The 20053-nt window shown below is 45.1% G+C and overlaps 1 protein-coding gene across 2 annotated transcripts in view; it reads right to left on the bottom strand.

The window, feature by feature from the left end:
• Positions 1-391: 391 nt before the first annotated feature.
• Positions 392-20053, bottom strand: part of RPN2 (ribophorin II) — a 61020-nt gene continuing 41358 nt past the window's right edge. Inside the window, exons 10-18 of one of the 2 annotated variants that reach the window (XM_047852645.1) lie at positions 17170-17261; positions 15426-15540; positions 12199-12393; positions 10916-11002; positions 8831-8926; positions 6673-6748; positions 5022-5151; positions 3445-3492; positions 392-721 (exon numbers count right to left, since the gene is read on the bottom strand). In XM_047852645.1, the coding sequence (XP_047708601.1) occupies positions 709-721; positions 3445-3492; positions 5022-5151; positions 6673-6748; positions 8831-8926; positions 10916-11002; positions 12199-12393; positions 15426-15540; positions 17170-17261 (852 nt within the window). In that variant the 3' untranslated portion in view covers positions 392-708. The remainder of the gene's footprint in view (positions 722-3444; positions 3493-5021; positions 5152-6672; positions 6749-8830; positions 8927-10915; positions 11003-12198; positions 12394-15425; positions 15541-17169; positions 17262-20053) is intronic. The other variant, XM_047852646.1, reaches the window with a different exon arrangement.

Below are 20053 nucleotides of genomic sequence, written 5' to 3' on the forward strand. Positions count from 1 at the left end.
CTGGACACAACTTCAAAAGGGACATCCTTGAGATATGTGTGTCCCTCTAAGAGCCTAAGAATACTCATGTGGCCCGCCTCCTTTTAAGACAATTCCTCCCCTTCCCCACTGCATGCCAAGCCCATACTTTGAAGGCAAAAGCAGAGGGGCCTTCAGATATCAACAGGGTTCCTTTGCAGACAGATGGTGCCCACTACTAGAGAAGAAAAAATGCCCACTTTTCCAGGCAATTCTCAGTCCTGTTAGGAAAGAGGCAAAAAGGACTAAAGTAAAAAGGCCTGGAGAAACACCCTGGCCAGCTTGTCAACAATACTTCCCAACTAAGTCCTCATGTTACGTGCCCCCGGGATCCCACCAGCCCCAAAGTACTAGAACAAACTCTCAATCGGGCCGTTGTTCCTGTTATTCTCTTTATTCCAAAACAGATTAATTACAAATTTCAACTTTTCAAATGCAACATCTGGCTAAGTTAGGAATATTCACAGCCTCTTGCTAAGGCGCCATGCCAAAGAAACAGGATATTTGGGCTCACAGGTGTGCGCTCTGTGTCGGGGAAATAGAAAAACAACAAGCAAACGTATAACCACAATTCTGACTTTTTTTTGTTTAAATAAAGTTCTTCATTCCTCTTTACGAACTGTGAATTGTTCTTGACTCCTTTTCTTGATATTCATCTCAGCTTGCAAAATTTCTTTCCTTCTTCTGGCACTAATGTGCTGTTCTGAAAGAAAATGGAGACAAACACCCAATTACTGAAGGTTTCAGTTCGCTGTTACAGTTCCTAACTGGTGACAACAGAGAGACCCAAGGTTCTCTGCCGTTTTAAGATCCTATTTATATATTCCTATTTATATAGGAATAATCATTAATCTATTAATTGTATTTATTTATCCCCCATCTCATTTCACAAGAGATTGTGAGACCACTAGTTCCAGCAAAAGCTGATGATAACATAAATACGAACAACAGCGCAAACCTGACGACTAGGAAAGAAAGTGGCATGTGGAGCTCTGACATGAGGTAATTCCAGGCACACCTCTCACAGTGCAAGGCCAGAAAGACAGTGTAAATTTCAACTAGGGGAAGAAAAAGGAAAGCCTAAAGAATGTCCATCTTCAATTTCCCACGCTCCGGGACCGCCAACCAGCACGGGCCCTCACGTAGCTTGGACGATGACATTCCGGCCACTCAGGACAGAAACCCGCACCATACTCCTGCCATGCAGGTCTCCAGTCGTGTTCTTGCCAATGGTCAGCCTCAGTGTCTAAACCTAAGAACGATTCTCAAAAATGGAACTCAGCTCACAGAAAAACTCTGAGACAAAAACCTCTCTATCTCTTATTCCTTCTTTCCCCATGGCTGCCCTACCCTCGACTCTACGAACTGAGGGGAAACGTGAGAACAGAAATGACAATCTAGACAGCTGCTGTGCAGGTAGGAGGGTGAAGCAGCAAACAGGTGTTTCGGGCAGCTCCGGCAGGCAGAGGCACCGCGCCGACACGCACACCGTCCTTAGCGGGCAGTTCTACCCAGTGGTGAGGGCTGACGCGATGGCGATGAAGTCTTGCAGAATGGTAGGCTCCAAACCGATTAATCCACAGTTCCAGGGGACACACACACAGGCACAGAACTAATCCTGAAGGCTGAAGTGAGTGCCCCTAATCCCCTGCCAACATGCAGAGGTTCCCAGGTGCACTAGAACGTGTGTGCTCCGGAACGACCATGAGGAGAGGAGAGCGTGAGTATGAAACAGGAGGAGCTGAAAGGGCAGCGGCCCACCAGCCTCCGTCTTGGCTAAGAAGGTACAGCCTCTATTGTGCCTCATCAAATCGATGTCTGTCCTCAGATCAAAAGCACTTAGCTACCACAGACTTTCCTTTAAAATACTAGGCCCCGACCTCTGAAGTCCCAAACGTCCACATGATCAAGCATCTTTCCTCTCTCTCAAGCAGTGTGATTTGGGGGTAGCAGCAGCATGAGGGTAGACTATCTAAATAGCAAGAAAAAAAAAATCAATCCAGAGTTATTTTCAAGAATTAAAGAGCTCAATATTTAGCAGAAAGGACTAGTTCTGAAAGTAAAATCTCAGAACAACTCTAATGCGGACAAAATCAACTGGGTATGTTAGGGAATGGGGGAGGACACAAGGGACTGACTACACAGGGGAACTTTCTGGAGTGTAGAAATAGTCTATACCTTGACTGAGGTGCTATTTACACGACTGTGTAATTTGTCAACATTCAGATTGTACTCAAAAAGGGCAACTTTTACTGGATATAAATTGTACCTCAATTAAACCCAAAACAACAAAACCAGGACAAACGCAGTCTTTGTGTTGAGGATTAGATGTGCCAGCTTATGCTCACACATCAGTGAAAAGGCTCTACATTCCATGCTTTTGTTGATCTCCCTGATCTGCAGAGGATTAAAAATTAGATGGTTCTGCTGCCTTGGCAGGGAAGCCACTTCCAAGGCAAGGGATCAGGGAACATGACTTGAAAATTCAAATACTTTCCTTCTCTATATGTTGGCCTAGTACAGGTGTCAGCAAATGATGCCCCATGGGCCAAATCCAGCCCACCACCTGTTTTTGTAAATAAAGTTTTACTGGAACACAGCCATGCTCATTTGTTTAGTCTACGGCTGCTTTCACATTATAGTGACAGAGTTGAGTAGCTGTGACGGAGACCATATGGTCTGCAAAGCCTAAAATACTATCTTTCCAGAGAACTTTTCCTGATCCCTAGTCTAGAGGAACTGATCAATGAAGCGCATACTTTCTCTCCTTCCCTCCCTTCACTTTGCTTTCACCTCCATCCTCATCCTAGGATTAATACCTAGGAAAATGGGTGATATTTCACTTGACATTTTAGTCACACAGGGATCAGCCCTGAACTACACCCTGACTTCTAGAAACCGGGGTTCTGATGCTGGCTTTGAGCTATGGCCATTAGTCCTTCGTAACAGAGAATCTCACCAAACCACACTGTTTGGCCCAACCAAAGATCAGTGTTACAAAAAGGCCTAGAAACAGTGACAAGGTGTGCCAGGATTTGCCATGGGACCATCATTTAATGAAGTGAGATGTTCTGAACGGGGTCCCCTTTCAAGAAGTCCAAGGTTGCATCTGTCTTATCCTCAACTCTGCTTTCCTCATCGAGAAAGGGGCTGCTGTCTATCAAGTACCCCATGGGCATAAGGGAGGATGGAGTCTAATGCAGCCAAAGCCAGGTCAAATTACCCTATCAGTTGGGCTCACTCAGGGAGTTTTGGTTTTTTGCCCTGGTCCACTAAGTTCAAAAATGGCCCCAGAATTCAGCTTTGGCTTGGGGAAGGTGGGGAGGAACGAGTGGGCTGAACATCAGATAAAAAACTGACATGCATGAGGTGGGCAAGATGGGAAAGGGGCCCTGCTTCTGGGATAAGTCCACCCTTCATCTTTACCGTAGTGTCCTATATTTTGCCAATCTACTGCTCTGCTCTGCAGCGATCCTGCCAAAGGAAAGAGGGTTTGAGAATCAAGAAAGGACAGTGGGAAGAGAAATAAGCTTGAGAAAAGAAATGGCAAACACCCAACCAGAGCTTCCATTAGGGTCCGTGACTCCCCCAGTGGCAGAGTTTGTTCTAGGACTCACAGCAGAACTTTCTGTATGAGGGTGCGTGCATGTCTGTGTGCACACATTCTGGAGAGGGGATGAGGACCATGGTCTCTCTCCCCAGAAAATGTACACAATTTTAGGATTTCAGATTAGGAACTCCTGCTAAACAGGATCTAAATCGAATGGTTTCCAGTCCACTACTCCCCTGATTTGTACATCTTGTGTGGGCAACTTCCAGAAAAGAGAGAACTCAACAGAGCACAGCCTTTTGGCTCCCTGGGGCCTGGACTGGCTGCTGCAAGGGAACAGGGCTCTGCTTAGAAAAAACAGCTGAGTCCCTGGCTCTTTCTCAGATGCGATGCATAGCTGCCAAGTTAAGGCTCCTGGAAGGGCAGAGAAATGAACCAGCTGCCACTGCCGGTGCTAAGGGAAGCTCTGGTGGAACGTGGATCACTACAGGGAAGTGAGGGAGCACCTCGGGGCCAGGTCTCCACGAGGCGAGGCACTCAGCGCACAATGGCGACTCAGGCAGGGATGAGACAGGTGGCTCTCCCGCCTACTAATGGTCTCTGAGAAAGCCTCTCTGATCTGCCCAACTTAATTGGCAGCCATGTTGGAGGGCACAACACTATTGAGTTACATTCTTACAGCAAAAGTCCTGGAGAGGAGAAAGCAGGGCACATCTGAAAATGTTAACTTCCAAAGGTGAAAGCAATTCTGACCTTTTCTTACCGACCTTTCCGTGGCTCAAATCACCCAAGTTCTAATAAAGTCAAATCAATGAGAAACACCTATGTGACATTTAAATTTGCTTCTAATCCAGGTTCGAAAATCAAGCTGCCAGCAAGCTGCTGCCGTGCTGAGATCTGACCGTTTGTGTGAACCTAAGGTTGTCTGGTTCTCAGGGACGTGGTACAGGCTACCGAGCAGGGCTCCCTGTTAGAGGCTTCTTAAAACCTGTGGCAGTTGGGGGTGGGGGTGGGATGGGATGGGAAGAGCGTGGACCTCACACTTAGGAGGAAACGCTCCGTGAGTCTGCCAGGGGTTACAGAGGATTAGCTCTGGGGCATGGGAGGAGGACAGAATAGGATTCCCCGTGGCGAGTAGAGAACATTTTTATACAGCCAGCACATTAACAACGATCTTCTGCCACACATGTTCTAATCCATTTTAATCTTCATAAAGCAATTATTTTCTTCCCTTGTTCTAATGTGTCAGGGCATAAATCACTGTGGTTTTAATACATTTAAAACTGATCACCAAGGCCCCTTTCGGACTTAAAAGGCTGGATTAAGGTGTCACACTTGCCCCTAAGGATACGAATCGTTCTGCCACATACCCTTGTTCAAAGAGCTGGGTGAGCAGAGCTGACAAAAATATTTCTAATCCCACTCTGAGTCCCTGGCCCATCCTCAGCCTTACCTCTTGATTGCCTGCTGGGCCAGCATCCGATTGCCAGCCAGGAACGTCACGCTGCCCAAGATGGCCAGGTACTTCAGGGTCTGGAACATGTTGAGCTGAGTCCAGTAGACATACATGAGCCCCAGCATGGCTACAGGAACAGATGTAATGAGAGCCAATTAAACTGCTGGACTCTGAAGAGGTCTCTATTTCTAGACCAGCTCATTTTATTCCTTTTATCTGGTGCCAGAAAATTAACTCAATATACTTACCTTGGCTACCGAGAAATTCAGAGGTAAAAATCAGATGTCAGCTACCTAAACTATCCGGTTCCATGTTCCAGCTTACATCTATTTCCTCTAACGTAGGTTTTTTATTTTTGTTGGGTTTTTTTTTAAAGCATTACTATGATACTATATTTGGCATTCATTTTATTTTTTAAATTCTGAATGAAAGCATGCAGGGTTATATAAATGAATAATTTCCTTTCTGTGAAAAAAAGATTATTAAGGGGATTTTGCCAGTGTGAGTAGGAAGGAAGCAGGAAGCACTGAGGAAGAAGGTTTAATGAAAAGGGCTCAGGCCTGGGCACTGGGAGCCCTGGGTTCTGGTCCAGGCTCTTCCTTGCCTAGCCGCTTCCATTTCTCTGAGCCTACATTCTCTCACTTGTTGAACAGGGAGGATCCTAACTCCTGCCCTGGGCACCCACATCACAGCTGTGATGAAAATCAAATGAGGGAATGTGCACAAAAAACACTCTGGCAAGAAAAGTCATGGCTCTAAACAAATTTATATTCAGGTTCTAGTCTCAGCTTCACTCAGGAGGACTATCATCAAACCCAGTAACTAGGCTGGTGAGAAAGGTCATCCTGTCAATTTTGCCCAGAAAGATGACGGATGAACTACGGCAGGGGTTCTTAACTGTTTCTGAGGTCACGGACCACTGTGAGAATCTGATCAAAGTTACAAACTCCCTCTTCCCTGAGAAAAACACAGACACACATTTGCCTAGAATTTTAACTGATTCATCTGTGGACCGCTACAGAATCACACACTATGGATGCACAGAGGGTGACTCCCCAAAGCGTCAACGAAATCAGAGAATACTGAAATCTCAGTGAAATGCAAGGCGCCACAGATCCAACAGGGTCAAACGTCTCAAACGCTTAGCTGGTTTGTGAATTTACCGTCTTGTTATGTTTAGGTCCTAAGTTCTCAAGAGAATAACACGGGACAGTGTGGCCAACTGTGGAAGAAACTGTTTTCTATTACTGTCCAGACCCAGCCGCCAACAAACGTGAAGATCGATATGGTGGGGAAAGATAACCTTTGGAAACTGCATTAATGCTCTTCAAACAGGAAGATGGCTCAATGTAAAGCTACGGCAAGTGAGTAATCTCTGGAAATGAACAGGGCTATTAAGTATGGGTAAATGGCCAGCCAACAGCAGCCTAGCACAATGAAACCCAATATAATGACAGCTGTTCTACGCTGATGGACCAAACAGGTTTATCATCATATTAACTGTCCTAAAAGGCCAGGAGGAAGAGGGAAATGTTATGCTATTAAGTCATTATAGTTAATAGGTTGTGGGTCTACTTAACAGGGCTTTTGCATGGGCAGGAAAAATGTCAGAGGAGGCTAAATGGAATTAGCAGCCTAGAGTGCTTACCAGCATGTCCCAGGTGAAAGATGATCGTGCTTGGAGCAAAAGTGAAGTTGGAGACATTGGCACCAATCCGGATCCACTGAACGATGGGGAGAGATAAATTAAAAAGACATTAGAACTTGAAAGGGAAGGCAACACATGCTACGTCAATGCTAATCCAATGAACAGCCCCAAGGGCTTAAAAGTTCATGTATACTTGAAGGACAGGAAATTTTTCCAAGTGACAGCCATCCTATTATAAGTCCTCAGGAAAAAAATTGTTCCCTTTTCTCTTTAGGAAGGCATTCCTACACCTGCTCTCAAATGTGCTCGAGTAACTCAAACCTGAACATCCTTTTTAATGACTGCAAACTCTTCTATTTCAAAGCAGGTGAAACCACAAAGCTGAAAGGTCACAGACCGAATTTATGATGAAGTAACTGGCACTCAGGCTAATTCCTCTAAGTACTGGTAAGATAAGACCCTTGGCAGCCGGTAGGGTGCACACTCCTGCTGTGGGTTCCATGCCTTTTGAAATTCTGATCACTCATGAGAACAGGTGCCCATACCCTCAGTCTGGTTTCTGAAAGATTGTGCCATGCCTTCCAGATTTAGACTGACCAATAATTCCTTTACTAAAATCAATGAATAAATTAGAAACACAGGCAGCTAACTTTCCAGAAGTAAGATCTAATGAGTTTTCCATACAGTTATCAAAATTCTCTGAACTTCGAGGATATGCTTCTTATATTTATAATTTGTAAAGAGACCAAAAGAAAATTATTAAAAAGAAATTCAAACAGTACATTGAAGTATAAAAATTTCCTTCCTTTATACTCCCTAAAAGGTCCTCTCCTTAGAGATGACCAACACTAACAGATAATGCCTTTTCAAGGTTTTTACAAAGAGGACCATACTAAATATACTCTTCTACCCCTGGCCTTCTTCACCCAGTACATCTTGGCAATCTTGTCAATACCAGCATACAAATCTATATATTCTTTTATTTTTATTTTATTTTTTTTTAAATTTTTTTTTCAACGTTTATTTTTATTTTTGGGACAGAGAGAGACAGAGCATGAACGGGGGAGGGGCAGAGAGAGAGGGAGACACAGAATCGGAAACAGGCTCCAGGCTCTGAGCCATCAGCCCAGAGCCCCACGCGGGGCTCGAACTCCCGGACCGCGAGATCGTGACCTGGCTGAAGTCGGACGCTTAACCGACTGCGCCACCCAGGCGCCCCTATATTCTTTTAATAAAGTGCATATTATTCCATCATATGGATGTACCATAATTTATTTAACACTTGCTTTTATGAGGGTTTTGGGTTGTTTATGGTTTTAGGTTCACTGAAAGGCACAGCCTCTGTTCTCTGTTGTTATCTTTAAAAAAAAAAATATTTATTTATTTATTTACTTACTTGTTTATTGAGAGAGAGAGAGAAACAGCAGGGGAGAGAGAGAGAATCCCAAGCGGGCTCCGAGCTACCAGCGCAGAGCCCGACACACAACGCAGAGTTCAATATCATGAACTGTGTTATCATGACCTGAGCTGAAATCAAGAGTCAGACACTAAACCGACTGAGCCACCCAGGTATCCCTCTGTACTCTTTTTTTTTTTTTTTTTTAATTTTTTTTTTTCAACGTTTATTTATTTTTGGGACAAAGAGAGACAGAGCATGAACGGGGGAGGGGCAGAGAGAGAGGGAGACACAGAATCGGAAACAGGCTCCAGGCTCTGAGCCATCAGCCCAGAGCCCGACGCGGGGCTCGAACTCACGGACTGCGAGATCGTGACCTGGCTGAAGTCGGACGCTCAACCGACTGCGCCACCCAGGCGCCCCTGTACTCTCTTTTTATATAGCTATCAGCATTGGGCCTTGCCTTCTTCACACTTGACCTCATCTGAACACTCCTGCAGACTATCCCAGTCCATACACTTTTATCATTTTTTAGTGGCTATAAGGTACTTTCTCATGCCTCTCGTTTATGGATCAGTTGGCTGTTCCCCACAGTGGGGAATTTCAGTTATTCTAAAATTTTTTGACCATCGGTTCAGGTCACAGCTGCTGGACCCCTTCAGAGCTGTGCGGAGGCCAGAGCACAAAGCCTCCTTTAGAACAGCTACATCTGCTGAGTCTGGCGCCAGACACACGCTGCCCATGCTAATTACAGCTACTCACCAGAGCAAAGAGCAGGAGCAAGGGCGAGAGGATCAGGGCTGTGAACGTATTGGACACCACGGTGGGGGGCCTCTTCTCAGGCTCTCGGAACAGGTGCTGCCAAAAGAGGACATACCAAGAGTATTTAAGAATGTGCTCTTCCCCAGAGGGGCTGCCATGTATACCAGGAACCAAAATGCCAATGACAGTCAAGAAGAAGAAATGCTTCCCAGAGGCTAAACCCTCCTGGAAGTGAGAGGACACTGGGCTTCTGCCTCTTCTCAGTGCTGGCTTCTAATCCCAGAGGCCTCTTTCCAAAGACACCAGTCCCAGCTCACTACTTGGGCAACCCTCTTTTTCTCGCAAAGACTCACTGCCGTTTAGAGGTTAGAAAATGCAACCCATTCAGTGGCATTTTGCTTAGTGTCAGAGAGGGTGCCCAGGTATATGGATGGTTTGGATGATATATCCAAGGCAGGACTCTGGCTTTCATAATGCTTCTGGGTTCCTAGGGTGGCACTATCATATATTACTGCCCCACTTAAGTTAGGTAACTGGTGGTAACCTCACTCACTGTAAAAGAGCTTCACTACTGATGGTTCCAACCATAACTCACCCCTTCTGCATCCAGCCCATGGCTCTAAGGAAGCCCTAAATGAACCTTCTCTCTTCCTTGTTCTGCCTGATTTCCAGAATTGGAACCAGAAAGCTGGGCAAGCACTGCTCTGGTATTTCTTTGTTTTGCTTTGTTCTGAGAACCTCTGTATGAAGATCTTTGGGAGGCTCATCTAGACAGTGTCACCCAGCAGGGTCAGTGATGGACTAGGGGTCCAGAAGACTTCTATTTGGGCCCAAGTAGAGGGGCAAGTTGCTTTACCAACTTTTTGCCTCAGTTTCTAACTGGAAAATCGGGCATGGGAGGGCAATGACCATCCTATTAGGTTTGCAAGGTGGCTGTAAAGACCAAATGCAATAGGGCATCTGACCGTGCTTTGTAAGCTCTAACATGTGCAAATTTAACTTCTTTTCAGTCTTTCTTCCAATGCACAGACTCATGTCTGTCTTTCCTTGCCAATGTCCAGCCAACCCAGCTCCAGGATGAGGCAACACCACCTGGGAGTCCTGTTCCCAAATTTTCACCTCAGTTCCTCTTTGCTGCCACTACCATTAAGGGATCTCTAACACCGTCTATGGCAGATCAGTCAGCACCCTTCATCCTCACAGTTGTACCTTCTATTTAACTGCATTTTACAATCTTAAACAATGCTGTATCAACATTAGGAGGATTTCAAAGAAGAATCCTACTACTTACACCCTTTGGACCCTTGTCCTTTTTTTAAATAGTGAAACAAGAGTAAGCAGTCTGCTTGGAACATCTCGACATTCATTCAGATGTGGTGTGAATAGTTTCCACATTACTACAGTATGATCATTTCTTAGGACTGCAAAATAGTCCACTGAGTGCGTCCACTTCAGTCTCCTTAACCAATGGCTCAAACTGCTTAACAATTACTATACTTATTTTGTTTATGTTTATTTTGTAAAATGTTTTAGAGACTTTTCAAAGCCTTCCTTCCTTGATCAGTTACTTATTTTGATTCTCACAACAGTCCTGTGGAGCTGAGCTGGGCTGGGCAGAGATTGCTAACTGTGTGCATGGAAGATGAATCCCTGGAGAGAGGATTGCCTGGGGGAGGAAAGCCCTATGCTCCCACCCAGTTGAGTTTTCCACCTATAGGCCCCAATAGCCCTGATTTCTGCAGGAGCAGAGAGGAAGAATGCCAAACCCATCGGTCCTGTAGCTGTCAACTGAAGGCTGAGCCTCCTGAATGTTTAGGAAAAACAGACTCTGATTCTGTGTCCAACTATCTGTTTTCAGGGAGCTGGTCACTGGGCTCTTTGAGCCTGTTTTTTCAAGTTCTAGGTTGGCGCTGATATTTGTCCCGTTTAATTTGCAGTGTGGTGAAGCCAAAACTATAAAATATCGTGTAAACAGGTTAAAGGAGATCCCAGAGCCACAGTTCAGGCATTCGCTGCCCTCTCTCGTTGTGCCCATTTTACATATCTCCTCCATGTTTAGTGGGAGAGCCCTTAGGCTCCCTATACCTGAATTTCCTGTTTGGGGGTGAAAAGGTTCTTGGACAGGACAGTCGATGGAGCATCTTCTTCAGGGAACTTGATGACCACATCAGCCTAAAAAAATAAGTTAGACAGCTTTTAAAGGCACAGGGTAGAGAAGGGGTTGAAACAGGGTAGCGTGCCCTAACTCACATGCAGGCCCATAACTGAAAACAGCTCCTAGCAGTCTAATCACTTCTGATCTATTAGCTGACAACTGAGGCAGTAAAAATGTCAAGAACAAAATAATAAGTATTTGTTGAAACTGCTTTTTAGAGCTAGAATTTCAATTTTCTACTGGTCTGGTGAGCCCCACAGAGCTGCTTAATACAAAAATCCCAGCTGGTATTCAGGCTGTTACAGTTGCAATCAGAAACTGCTGGTGTCCCTGGGAAGTGTGATTTAGTCACAGAAAAAAGAAATGAAAATGTGCTCTCGTACAAAAAGCAGCCCGAAGTCCAGGAGAAGAAAAAAGGCTCTGAATACAACGCAAAGAAATGCAGCCGCCCCTTTGTCTTGCAGAGGGAGCGACCGCCATTCAAGGCCTGGGGTTTGGCCTCTGCTACCTTTCCAACCTCACCACCCACTGCTCTTGACCAGATGCAGGGGCTCCAGCAAAATGGACCCACTCAGGCCTCACCGAAAACATCTTCTGCGGGTCATTCCCCAGCCCCCAGATACAATTCTGATAAACCCCTGCAATTCTTCCACCCCTCACTCGAATGCTGTCTTTTAAGAAGTATTTCGCTCATCACATCCATCAGATGTGAGATATGGAGGTGAAGAGCACTACGTAAACTATAACACAGTATGCAAATATTGGTTAATAGTTTATTAGCATCTTGCATATTCTAGAATTCATCTGAATTATTTTCAAAATTCAAATCTTACCCTTTCCCACCCCACCCTGTGACGCTATACCACATCTCAAAGACCAGGCTTTTATCTCTTACATCTATGTATCCCCCATAGTGCTTTGCTATAAAATGAAAACTTCCTTCGAGTGGAACTTTTATAGAAATTTGCTAGGACCCACGAGGGCAAATTCATGCTTCATTCATTCACTCAGTCACTATTTATCCAGCACCTACGATGTGCCAGGCCATGTGCATACCCCTAGGACCAGCACACGGCCCCTCACCTCACCATGCCTATTTATTGCCCTGCACAGGCAAGGCCAGGGTAAAGAGGCCATGTTCCTGAAAAAGAGCAGTCTCTGTCTGACTGTGGCACAGCCACTCTTGCCTAGGTCAAGGTGCATTAGGGCATACCACATTCCAAAGGATTGGGTTCTTCAAAGTGGCATCTCCGATGATCAAATAGAGAGTGTAGGTGCCGGATGCAGAGTCAAATTCGATCTTTCTCTCAGAAGTATCCAGTTCAAACTTGTACACGTTCTTGCTGTCTGGCTCAGCAACAAACACTACTTCCTGGCCAGTCTTCTGGTTATGGAGTCGGACAAATGTCTGGGTAGAACAATAATAATACAACCTTTCATCTGATAATTTCAAAGTTCCCTCCATACCCAACACCAAATCAACAAGGCAGCAGACTATTGGCTCTTTTGTCACAGTGGAAGCTCTGGGATGTGCCAGACCTGCCTAAGAGCGAGGAAGGAGTGGCCATCCCACTCTGGTTCCCAGCTCAGAGATTAGAGATCACTTTTTGTTAGTCTAAGATATTTAACTTAGGGGTCCAGCCAATTCTCAACTACATGGAGGCTGAATGCCCAGTTTGTGGAAGATTTAAGCCCTTTGCTGCTGCTACAGTTTCTTCTTCCTGCCAGCCTTTTGGCCACTTTGCTGCCCAATTAACTTCTTCACCAGAGGGTGAAAAGAAGGGAAATGAGGTGGAACTGTAAGAGGCCCATTTTCAATTTCCTAGTGCCTCTAGCTAAAGATTTAGTAGAAGAGGCTTGAGGATTGATAGCAAGGCAGAGTTCTAACCAAGCAGAGCAGCCTGGTGTCACAGAGAAAGCCCAGGCTCTGAAGACAGACACATTTGATTCCACTACTTTTTAGGTGAGCAGGTCACTTCACCCCCTCAGGCCTTGATTTCCTCATCTTTATGAGAGAACGATTAACCTCTATATGTGGTGTACCTGTGCAAAGATTCACAATGATAAATGCAAAGCATTTAGCGCAAGACCTGGTATATGCTAGCTAGTTGACAAATAGTAGCTGATACTGTCACCCATGTGATGGTACGAGTCCTTATCCCCCCAATGGCACAAGAAACTAAGGCTTCTGCATATTAGAACTGCAGCAAACTTAATATCCACTCTGAGCTTTCCTTTCAGGTGTTTCAAAATAAAGAATTGAACAAGGCTGGAAGGTTCCAAGGATTAAATGAGTTGCCATGTTCACACAATTCAGCCCTGGCTCCCAGAAAAAAATGTAAATCTCATTTGTCACTGTGCATCTGGGCAACGAGGAACCACCATCAAAGTATTTAGAGAAAAGGCCCAGAGATGTGAAGTATCCTGACTACAGCAGTCTTGGCCAAGAATGGGATTTAGGCCTGACCTTCCTCCCGTGACAGCCAAGGGCACGTGGCAGCCAGGTTCACCTGCACAACGCCATCTCTACCTGGGGGGGTTCTCTATGTCACGGTTCCAAAGCAGAATCTTAAATGAGACAAGTATTCAGTTAAAGTTACACTCCCTCACTAATTCCCTGCCTCAGCCCTAATCCCACCAGTTTAATCTTATTATCTCTTCTCTTCATATTCTTTCTTCCCTTGTGCTGTTTGGTTGGCAAACTTCATTCGGAAAAGGAGCTCGGAAATGTTGAGAGGCTGAAGTGCTTAAAGTCAGTTAGCCATGGCTAAGTGTCCTGACCGAGCTCTCTGAAGCATGGGGGTGGAGGGGAGAGGAGCATGAAGCATGGGGGTGGAGGGGAGAGGAGCAGAGAAGTGCCAGGGGTGGCGGTCTTGGGGGCAGCCACTCTGGAGCCTGGCCACATGTGCAGCAGTTGTAGCTACAAGAAGCAGAAAGCAGGAAGGTTTCCAAGTAAATCCACTCACCTCAGTCATCTGCTCTGAAGCTGTCCCTCGGCACAAACTCGACTCCGCCAGCTCTTGCTAAACTATCCCCACAAAACATCTCAACCAAGGCCCCTATGTCCCATGTTGTTTTCTTTCAGTAAAGTATTTACTGGAATTTCCCATTATAATACTATCATGGATGGGGAAGGCCCAAGAGCAGTTATTCTCAATCTAGGGGGATGATAGGGGCAGGGGAGAAGGTGTCTGAGAGGATAAGGGGCCATATCAGATTCTCTGGGGAAAGGGTATATGGTTTGAAAAAAAATTTTTTTTTAATGTTTATTTATTTTTGAGAGAGAGAGAAAGAGAGAGAGCACAAGCAGCAGGTAAGGGCAGAGAGAGAGGGAGACACAGAATCCGAAGCAGGCTCCCAGGCTCTAAGCTGTCAGCACAGAGCCCGACACGAGGCTTGAACCCACGAACCGGGAGATCATGACCTGAGCTGAAGTCGGATGCTTAACTGACTGAGTCACCCAGGCGCCCCTGAAAATCTTTTAAATAATAATTCTCATGATTTTATATATGGAAAACAAAAATGAAGGCTATTGTTTTCTAATACAAATTAAGCATGAGTTAAAAAGGGCTATTCTTCAGATTCCTAAAAAGAGGAACTCTGCTGTAGTCAGTACAAAACCCTTTGGGCCATGGGGCGCCTGGGTGGCACAGTCGGTTAAGCGTCCGACTTCAGCCAGGTCACGATCTCGCGGTCCGTGAGTTCGAGCCCTGCGTCAGGCTCTGGGCTGATGGCTCAGAGCCTGGAGCCTGTTTCCGATTCTGTGTCTCCCTCTCTCTCTGCCCCTCCCCCGTTCATGCTCTGTCTCTCTCTGTTCCAAAAATAAATAAACGTTGAAAAAAAAAAATTAAAAAAAAAAAAACCCTTTGGGCCTACCTAGGTTCTCCTTTTTCAAAATTATTTCAATCTGTTTTGTTGTTTTTTTTTTTTCCTCAGAAAGGAAAAAAACCTCAATTAAGCGCTAATTTGCCTTAAATTTATCTTCTCAATACCAGCTGATCTTTTAAAAACAACTGTGTTGGGGCACCTGGGTGGCTCAGTTGGTTAAGCAACTGACTTTGGCTCAGGTCATGATCTCCCAGTTTGTGGGTTCGAGCCCAGTGTCGGGCTCTGTGCTGACAGCTCAGAGCCTGGAGCCTACTTCGGATTCTAGGTCTCCCCCTCTCTCTACCCCTCCCCTGCTCATGCTCTGTGTCTCTCTGTCTCTCGATAATAAATAAACATTAAAAAATATAAAAATAAAAATAAAAAGAACTGTGTCCGCCACGTTCAGAGTTACAACCAGTATGAGTGGGGACAGTGCCATGTGGGAAAACGTGCCAGTCCATCAGGGTCCAGAGTGAAGACCTGAAAGGGAGTGTGGACTTTATACACCGTGCCGTACACTCTAGAGCATGGTAAGGCTGCAGGCCAGGAGGAACACCTGGGCTTTTTCCTGACCTGGTGAGGGGTGAGTTCAGCACCAGTGTTCACATCTACCAGCTGGAAGAACAAAGCGAAGTTCTGGTGGCTGTCCGCGATGAATGTGCCCTTGGCTTTTGCTGGGTAGGTCACCCTGAAAGAGACATGTATACAGTAAATCTTCGGAGAGGATCTGCAGGTCTCTGAGAACAGAATAAAAAAGACAAACTGAACTTCACTGCCTAATCCTCCCTCTCCCCACTGGAAAACTTCCCTGCTGCAGACAGACAGGAGTACAGTTGTCTGTGGCCAGAGGGCAAACCGGACTAGGAGAGCCAGGACTGAGAAAAGCACAGGATAAACTCTCATCGGGGTCTGGGGAAATGCTATGCACAGACGCTCCAGGCTGTCACTTCAAGGACCTAAGGATGTCAGCTCAACCAAGTCAGGTACCGGTGGGGCTCACGTGTCCCTCTGCAGCTACAGGGGGGAATAGAGAGTTGGGCTGGCAAGCGGGCAAGGAGAAATAATCACAGGATTGATGTCAGCAGCATGTGGGTGCATGGTTGGAAGATGAGGGGGTAGGGGATGCAAAGGAAAGACGGGTACTTATCACTTTTTCTTTTTTTAATGCTGTATTTTTTCATGGATACAGTTTCAATTTACTTTTCTGCCTCAAGTTGGGTTTTAAAGAGTTATTTTCTCAAAAGGCAGACTTGATGAGAAAACTATTCTTTTCCCAGCCATCTCCTGGGATGCGGTAAGATGGCCATGGGAAAAAACAAGCCAAATTGTTATAAAGTTCACACCTGACTATATTTTATACTTAGGCTTTATATTTACTTGTGAGGAATACCAACTCTTCATCTGTATAGAGTATTAAACTTTGCAAGGCACTCTTACATTATGTCCACGGACTCTCAACAGGGCTCTCATCTCCAGTGTCACTATGAAAATAACTAAGCCAGAAGCAGAAAGCCCAGCCTTTTCACATGACTTAAAAGGAGTGAATGTTTAGCTTCTAGGCCCTGGCTAACATCTCCTGTCTTCATAACAGCCTTGAGGGTTCACCTACTTTCTCTAGCAGCTATAGCCACCCAGTCAAGTTGAGGTCCAAACTATACCCAGAGGTCTAGATGGGCCCCCCCAAAACAAGAATCTGGAAGAGGGCTGACAGGCTTCATATAGTGCCCAGCCTGCTCTGATCAACTGCCAACGATGACCTTGAAGGTTGTGTTAGAAAAGATTCTGAGTTCAACAGGAACAAAAGCTATGACTGATTAGTGATGCCTTCCACAAACTTGAGAAAGGAATTCACAGCCCCAGTGCTAGGTATCTGCCATCTCAATTCTAAGGACCTCTGAGGCTTCCAACCAATTTCAGACCCACTGTGAGCCAAAGGGAGTAGTCATGAGGCCACTAAAAGCCAATTCAGGACTATGAAGATAAATTACCAAAATATAAACACACTGCTTCCTTCGTTGAGAAAGTCTTGCCTTTTTTAAGAAAAAGTCATCCGAACTAAATAATATACTTGGTGACATAGTTGATTCAGACTCAGATGCTCCCTATCCCATTGTGGACTAACTGCTGGTAGAGACAACCCCAAATCTGCTTGGATGCTGTGTGGCACGGTGCCAGCAAAATTGAAGCCTCTTTAATTTAGAGTGCAAGCTGGATTATTGCTGACCCAGAAATGGCATCCAGAGGGGATCAGTGCCTGGGCGTGCTCCTCTCAGCTCAAGCCTAGACTTCCCCGGTGCCCAGAAGGTACCCCACCTACCGGGTGGTTTTGGGTGCGATGCTCTGATCCTTATCCACAGTGGAGAGATCAACGTTCGTGATGCCAACTTCAGTGGAGATCTTAACTCTGAGCTAGAGTGAAACACAGAAGAAAATCACCAAGTCAGCTGATACATCAAGAATTACAGGCATACCCAAGTTTTCCTCATAAAGGTGAGCAAAGGCATGAAAAGATCCTAGGACAGGAGTTTTCAATGATTTTAATAAAGCTGACTCGGCCAGGTAGGATTTCCAGCTCTTTAATCTCAAGGCTTAAAAGCAACTCCGTGGGGCTCCCGGGGTGGCTCACTAGGTTGAGCGTCTGACTTGATTTTGGCTCAGGTCATGATCTCACAATTCATGAGATTCGTTTTCTCTTTCAAAATAAATAAATAAACTAAAAACAAACAAAAAAAGCAACTCCTTGATTCTTATCCCTTCTTCTCTTCTTTGGCATTGGTTGGATGGTACGTACTAAAAGAAGAAAACAAAGTAGGATTTTTCACGTGTCCTTTAAAATAAATAAGGGGGAGGGGCACCTGGGTGGCTCAGTTGAAACTTTGGCTCAGGTCGTGATCTCACGGTTTGTGAGTTCGAGCCCCACATCAGGCTCTCTGCTGACGGCATAGGGCTGGCTTAGTTAAGATTCTTTGTCTCCTTTCTCTGCCCCTCTCCTGCTCGTGTGCTCTCTCTCTCTCATTCAAAAATAAATAAACATTAAAAAAAGGATATGAAGGGGTGCCTGGATGGCTCGGTTGGTTAAGTGTCCGACTCTATTTCAGCTCAGGTCATGATCTCACGGTTTGTGAGTTTAGGCCCTGCACTGGGCTCTGCAATGACAGTATGGGGCCTGTTTGGGGTTTTCTCTCTCTTTCTCTCTCTCTCCCCCTCCCCTGCTCATGCTCTTTCTCTCACACACAAATAAATAAATAAACTTAAAAAAAAAAGAAATTAAAATACATAAGGGGGAAAATTTGTAAGCAGTAACCTTCAAATAATTTGAATCAACAAGTGCTTGATTCTAATGACAGCTATTGTTTGCTTTGTGAAAGACACTGACTTTAAAACGACAATTTCATGTAATCCTCACAACAATTCTCTAAGGTAGTGCTATTTCAGATAAGGAAATTAAAGATTAAAAAGATAAAGCCACTAGCTCAAGTTTTGATGGCTAGTAAGTGACAGAGCCAGTATTCAAGCTCAGGCATTCTGATTCAGTGTCCATACTCTTAGGCACCTGGTTATCCAACTTCCCAGCAACAACTTACTCTGTACCAAGCAGTATTTTAAGTCTGTCCATGAAGATGTAAGAAGCATGGCAGACATCTGCACCATTCACCAGGCACTTCTGCACACATGGTAGGGATGTGCTTCCCTGTTTCCCTGGAATCAGGTGTGGCCACATGACTAGCTTTGGCCAATGAAATGTGAGCCCCCAAATGGAAGCTTTAAGAGTCAGTGTGTGATTCTCTCCCCTCCTCTGCATGGACACAGACAATGCAGAGAGAGGCCAGCTCCTTCAGTCTGAGTCCCAGCCTAAGGACAGCATGAAGCTGAGCCTCCAGTTGATATGCTAAGATACCTAGCATGGGCAAAAAAGAAACTTTTGTTATTTTAAGCTACTGAGACTTGGAGTCTGGCAGAAGCACAAACCAGCCCATCTTGACTCTTAGGGTTTGAATTCTATATATTCCTTGTAAATATTTTCACAAAGAGGAGCTAGATAACACAATAAACACGAACTTTTTTTTTTTTAATTTTTTTTTCAACGTTTTTTATTTATTTTGGGGACAGAGAGAGACAGAGCATGAACGGGGGAGGGGCAGAGAGAGAGGGAGACACAGAATCGGAAACAGGCTCCAGGCTCAGAGCCATCAGCCCAGAGCCCAACGCGGGGCTCAAACTCACGGACCGCGAGATCGTGACCTGGCTGAAGTCGGACGCTTAACCGACTGTGCCACCCAGGCGCCCCTAAACACGAACTTTTTAAAAGATAGACTTAAAGTGTAAAATTCCAAGAGGCAGAAAACATTCTGAAAGTGTATTCATGGGAAATTTTTTAAAGTCCAAGTTTTGGGGTGCCCGGGTGGCTCAGTTGGTTAAGCGGCTGATTTCAGCTCAGGTCATGATCTCCCAGTTGGTGAGTTCGGGCCCCACGTAGGGCTCTGTGCTGACAGCTCAGAGCCTGGAACCTACTTCGGATTCTGTGTCTCCCTCTCTCTCTCTGCCCCTCCCCTGCTGTGCTGTCTCTCTCTCTCTCAAAATTAAATAAACATTAAAAAATTTTTTAAATAAAAACTGTAAACCAAAATAATAAAAATAAATAAGTCCAAGTTTTAATGTGCAAATTATAAAAACCCAAGGTACTTTTTATATGCAAACATATCTATAAGACTTGCAAATATTTGCTAAGCTTGAATGTAATGCTTAAGGAAATCCTTGCCAAATCCACTGGTTTATAGTCTAAGTCAGGATCAAGGAACAGAGATAGAGGGCTGGGCAAATAATTGAAGAATGGCTTTAGCATTTTGCTAAAATGCACTATCAAGGTGTAACAACCTCAAATTGAGGACAAAGAAGAAAAATTAAAAAGGGATAAAGACAGCTATCAAGTAATATAACAGCCTTCTCTCCTACCTCCATAATAACTATTTTGTGACAACAGCCTCAATTATCAGATTGAATAGGGCTATTATGTTTTACTTAAAAAACAAGGGGCGCCTGGGTGGCTCAGTTGGTTAAGTGTCAACTTCGGCTTGGTCATGATCTCACAGTTCATGGGTTCGAGCCCGAGTTGGGGTCTGTGCTGACAGCTTGGAGCCTGGAGCCTGCTTGGGATTCTGTCTCTGTCTCTGCCCCTCCCCTGCTTGCGTGCTCTCTCTCTC

The sequence above is a fragment of the Prionailurus viverrinus genome, chromosome A3, assembly GCF_022837055.1.
Source record: "Prionailurus viverrinus isolate Anna chromosome A3, UM_Priviv_1.0, whole genome shotgun sequence".
NCBI lineage: Eukaryota > Metazoa > Chordata > Mammalia > Carnivora > Felidae > Prionailurus > Prionailurus viverrinus.